General features: G+C 37.4%; 1 protein-coding gene across 1 annotated transcript; it reads right to left on the bottom strand.

The window, feature by feature from the left end:
- Positions 1–430: 430 nt before the first annotated feature.
- LOC149549495 (uncharacterized) lies at positions 431–3,851 on the bottom strand. Its single transcript, XM_089792869.1, has 2 exons — positions 3,486–3,851; positions 431–1,077 (listed from the first exon to the last, which is right to left on the bottom strand). Exons 1-2 carry the CDS (start codon positions 3,565–3,567, stop codon positions 923–925), a joined length of 237 nt encoding a protein of 78 aa, XP_089648995.1. The 5' UTR covers positions 3,568–3,851; the 3' UTR covers positions 431–922.
- Between the last annotated feature and the right edge of the window lie 897 nt (positions 3,852–4,748).

The following is a 4,748-nucleotide window of genomic DNA, read 5'->3' on the forward strand; positions in this document are numbered from 1 at the left end:
AAAATGATGAGTACACAAATATTTTTAGTTGAATGAAATACCGAGTACTACAGGCTTTTTGACTCTTCTTTCCACTATATATTGGTAATTGAAATTAGCAAGACATTTCATCATCACTATTAACTTAATGCAAGGGATGAAATGCTCGGTAGTACCTGATCTGAGCGCTGACCATCAATGAAAACACGGAATAATGAAATTGGAAATTTCTATTATTTATGCATTATTTGAATGCTGGCTTATTTATTTATGCTATGACATCCAGCATGCCACTGGTGTATATTTAACATTTTATTCAAAGTATTCCAATGAGATACAATACATTTTATTATTCAATTCATAGCATTCTGATGACTAAAATTTATGCAGCTATTCAGGTCACTGATCCATGATTTTCATTTCATCACACATTCCGATTGCAATATACAAGTTGTGTAATAATGAAATTTATTGAAAGAAATAGCATTCGACACATATACTTGACTACTAGTATGTAGTAAGTAATATGTACAACTCGAAGAGTTGGGCAAAAGCATGCCTCAAATCATCTTCGACAAATAACAGCCCTCACCAAATACTATATTGAAATATTCCCTATAGCTATTTCAACGGAGGAAAGATGCTCCCTCACTGAAGCAATATAAATATAACATATCGACTGAAAGGTGAATATGGACATACAACCAAAAAGCCAGGTAAAAAAAAAAAAACACAAAAAAGACTTCACACCTCGCTCCACAAACTTGGGAACACCCTCAGAGTGTGGCATCACCTCAAGGAGTGAGGCAGAGTAAACTGCTGGTATATTTGTTCTCTACTAAGTTATACCCATGATGATGGGGTCTTTAAAAAAGGCTTACAAAAGCTCAGCTCTGACCCAGGCGACTTTGTAGTACACACCAGATCCATGCAAATCTATCCTTCACTTTGGATGAGCTGCCCATATGCAAATTTTCCATGTAGACCGCTGTCTCTTGGGAGAAGTAGTCTCAGAATTTTGTAGCATTTCCCACATTACTTGCACATCTTGATATCCACATGACTGTACATCATTGTATAGCTTCAAGAGTCCACGCCCTGTACATTCAATATTGAATTCTCATCAATTATTACATTGCATCAAAGGAAAGCAGTAAAAGATAAAGTTGCAAAACAAAATAATTTCTTTTAAGTACATTCGTATTGTTATTTTAATTTTTCTTTCTGGGATCAATTGTGTACAATTTTTTAATACCAATGTTTCGGATTATACTACGTAATCCCATAAGAAGTATCATCAAATGTCTCAGGAACTTCAATTAAGGAATTCAAAGAGCATACTGATTCAGATCTATGGATGTGAATTAGATCGACAAGAACCCAACATATCAGACGATTTCTCACATTAACATGACCAATGTTTTTCCATTAGAGAGATCAAAGGGTAAAGGCCTTTATTTATCTATTAACACACGGATCATCAGCTGTCTCTAGAAGGCTTGTGGCAATATAAAATCAGGTCCCCAGTCAGCACAACCGTGATTCACTGGTAAGTCTAAAGAAATTTCCCTTCTTATTGAGGTCTTACTAATCTCACATGACCGGAAACAAACGGTCCAAGCCAGGTGTAAGATATACTCCAGAACACACATCTAAGTCATAGGGGTATTTCCCTGGGATAAATTCCTCCAAGCATCCAATATTAAAATGAAGAAAACAAGACTCCCACCAAATACATAAGACATACCTTTACTAGAAATGGTCCATCAATCAAGAAAATGAGAAAAAAGAATAAATCTTCAAATACATATGGCAGATCTTAAACAGAAATTATTCTTTAAAGAGAACAGATTTCCACAATCATAGATCATAGATAATATTTGACAATTTTTCAAATAGATTGTGTAGGAGTTTTTGCATCAATATTTCTCCAGATCCATTTTTCTGATCTCCTTGGAGTTTTTTCATGAAGGTTTCTCCATGATCCATTTTTCTGATCTCCTTGTACTCTCTTTATCATTAGGAAAATAGATCATGTAACGTGATCCCTACACAATCTATCCAAAAAATTGAGAAATTTTAGAAACAATTCCTACTATAACATTCATGCCGTGCTTTTCTGAAAGCCAGAAGTTCGTTCCAGACAACATTTGAATAATACCGACCTTCTTGGTTCTAAGTTCAGGCCTGACAAATAACTTGAGAGTTGTCCGTAATATGTCATGCAAAACCCAAGGATGTGATTCTTGAGGCATCTTGCAACAAAAACTAACAAAGAAAATGAATTTTCAAACTATGACATATGGCTGATCCCGAACAATCATGATCCATACCAGATCATTGAGTGCAGACATTTAGACCTAGGTGGCTTAGGCTCGCTCACTGGCAGGATTTGACAATCTATTGTCAGTCGTCACATGGCACTCTCTTAAAACTAACCAGCCCTAACTAGATATAATCACTGTAATCACTCGTTAAAGAAATTTTCCAAAAGTTATCAGCCTCCCATGACTGCATTCAAACAGACCCCATATATAGATCGATCATGACCACAGTACAAACTTCATAATACGTCATCTCCATAGCTCAAATGACATGTAAAACTAACATAAGTCCAGACGCAAGCATAATAGATACCCTCAGGATTGGCGCCTACTTATTGACCACCTATCCCATACTTAGGATGTGGATGGGTTTCTTGCAGGATCCGGCAACAAAAACGGATTAAGAAATAACTCCAAAAATCCATCTAGCAGATCCTAACAATACACCCAGATGCAAGCCTTAAGCAATTTCTGCATAATAGATAACCTTCAGACTTGACATCAAACTTAAAGGCCACATATCCCATTCTACCGCAATTAACAACTACTCTCAAAATCCATACACCAGATCCTAAAGATACACGGTACTTCAGTCTAGAATCATAGTTACACCCCTCAAGATCTCAGGCAATGACTGCTAATACTTGATCACCATAAGATCAAGAGGCTTCCTGAAACATACAGCCAAACTGATCCAGCGATCACCTGAGAAGTACTCAACTCCATAAGAGCCAGAGCACCAAAACAGCCTCCAAATACATATCTAATTTACTAGGCCTTGGACCTGCAACAGCTCACTTCATCATAACCTAGACAAAACCCTATCCACTCTGACGATTCCAGAAAAATAACAAGTGCACTCTCACCATATCCAAAAAAGGCGCTTGAATCAACTACAAGCCCACAAGGTCAAAAACACTTGAACACGGACATATTTTCTGAAAATCCAAACCCACTACGATCCACAGCCACTTCCCAAATTTGCAAAAATCTTGCATTCAACCACACTCGTCCTTCAAAAACCAAAAAATAAGGGGAAATCTTCACAAACACCAACTAATCAGTAAATCTGTTCAAACCCTAAAGAAGCACGCCCCCATTCCAATTTTGCCCTAATCTGAACCACCAGTGCCATTACCCTAATCTAAACCACCGTATGAGATTGAATTAAGCAGTACTCACCACGCCTGCGTGCTCGGACTTTTCCTGCAATTCCCAGCAAGACTCTCCTCATGGGAAACAACATCTTTCTGAGCCACTCCATCTTTTTCTTCTTCTTCTTCTTCTCCTCTTTGGGCTTGGTCTCCTCAGATTGCCTGAAAGAGATGAAACTTCTTGCCCACCTCCTCCTGAGACGAATTAAACGCTCCACACTGACTGATGAGGGAGATCTCTGGGGCAAAGAAATAGAAAGGAGGCCTTCAGATTCACAGCAGAAGTACTCCTTCCAAGAGAAAGTCTGAATTGCAGGCGAACAGCCGACGGCATGAATGAAACCGCGTGGGATGCATACAAAGCAAAAAAATGGTTTCTAATGCGTGGATGCTTATCAGTGTCTTATTCACGCTTCCTTCTATACTTTGCTTTCGATGCCCGCCGGTGACGAATGGTCACTGTTAGGCCACCCGTTTCTTATTATTTTTATTTTTATTTTATGTCACCAGATTAAAACAATGTCACTCCATACTTTGACCTTCTTTTCTCTCCTTCCCCAACAAACACCCAATAAAATTTTTTAAAAATCATAAATATATTATACGTAGGGGAAGAATACCGGTTGATGTTCATGTTCTATCGGTGAAGTTGAATGGTTCACAAAGAGCCCACGAGGGATGAAGTCTTGCTGAGTGCAAGGTCCGAAGACATCATAAGGGATGAGGTCAGGATCGTGTCCCGAGCGAATTTGGTAGTGTGGCTGGAGAGGTTTCAGGCATGCGTGGGCTCGTATTGAGTACCTAAAATTTGTTTGTGGATGACCTCCATCAAAAAAACAATTACTACTAGTTGTCTATATTTTGGAAGTCTATTAGTTGGGATTCATGTTTAAATTATACATGAGTGAATTGAAAGTCTATTACTTGTTATTCATGTTCCAGAGAGACATATATCTAAATTGAAAATCTACTAGTTGTAGTTGTCTATGCTTTACAACATCTTTAAATTTACTAGTTGTTGTTGTCCATAGTCTAGTAGTTGCTATCCATGTTTCAATTACATTCGTAAATTGGAAGTTGGTAGTTGGTGTGGTCCATATTTCAATTGTTGTCAGTAAATACATATTTAAATTGAAAGACTACCAGTTGTTGTCCATGTTTCAAATACATATTTAAATTGAAAGACTACTAGTTGTTGTCCATGTTTCAATTACATTCGTAAATTCGAAGTCTAGTAGTGTTGTTGTCCATATTCATTTGTAAATACATATTTAAATTGAAAGACTACTAG

This window comes from Cupressus sempervirens, chromosome 7 (assembly GCF_028749045.1).
Source record: "Cupressus sempervirens isolate cs-2001-9-10 chromosome 7, ASM2874904v1, whole genome shotgun sequence".
NCBI classification, from domain to species: Eukaryota; Viridiplantae; Streptophyta; class Pinopsida; order Cupressales; family Cupressaceae; genus Cupressus; species Cupressus sempervirens.

Excerpts from the sequence above, each read along its gene's own strand:
- LOC149549495 (XM_089792869.1), bottom strand. The coding sequence starts at position 3,567 with ATGGAGTGGCTCAGAAAGATGTTGTTTCCCATGAGGAGAGTCTTGCTG. Across the intron at positions 1,078-3,485 it reads AGTCCGAGCACGCAGGCGTG|GGCGTGGACTCTTGAAGCTA; the intron begins GTGAGTACTGCT and ends TTGAATGTACAG.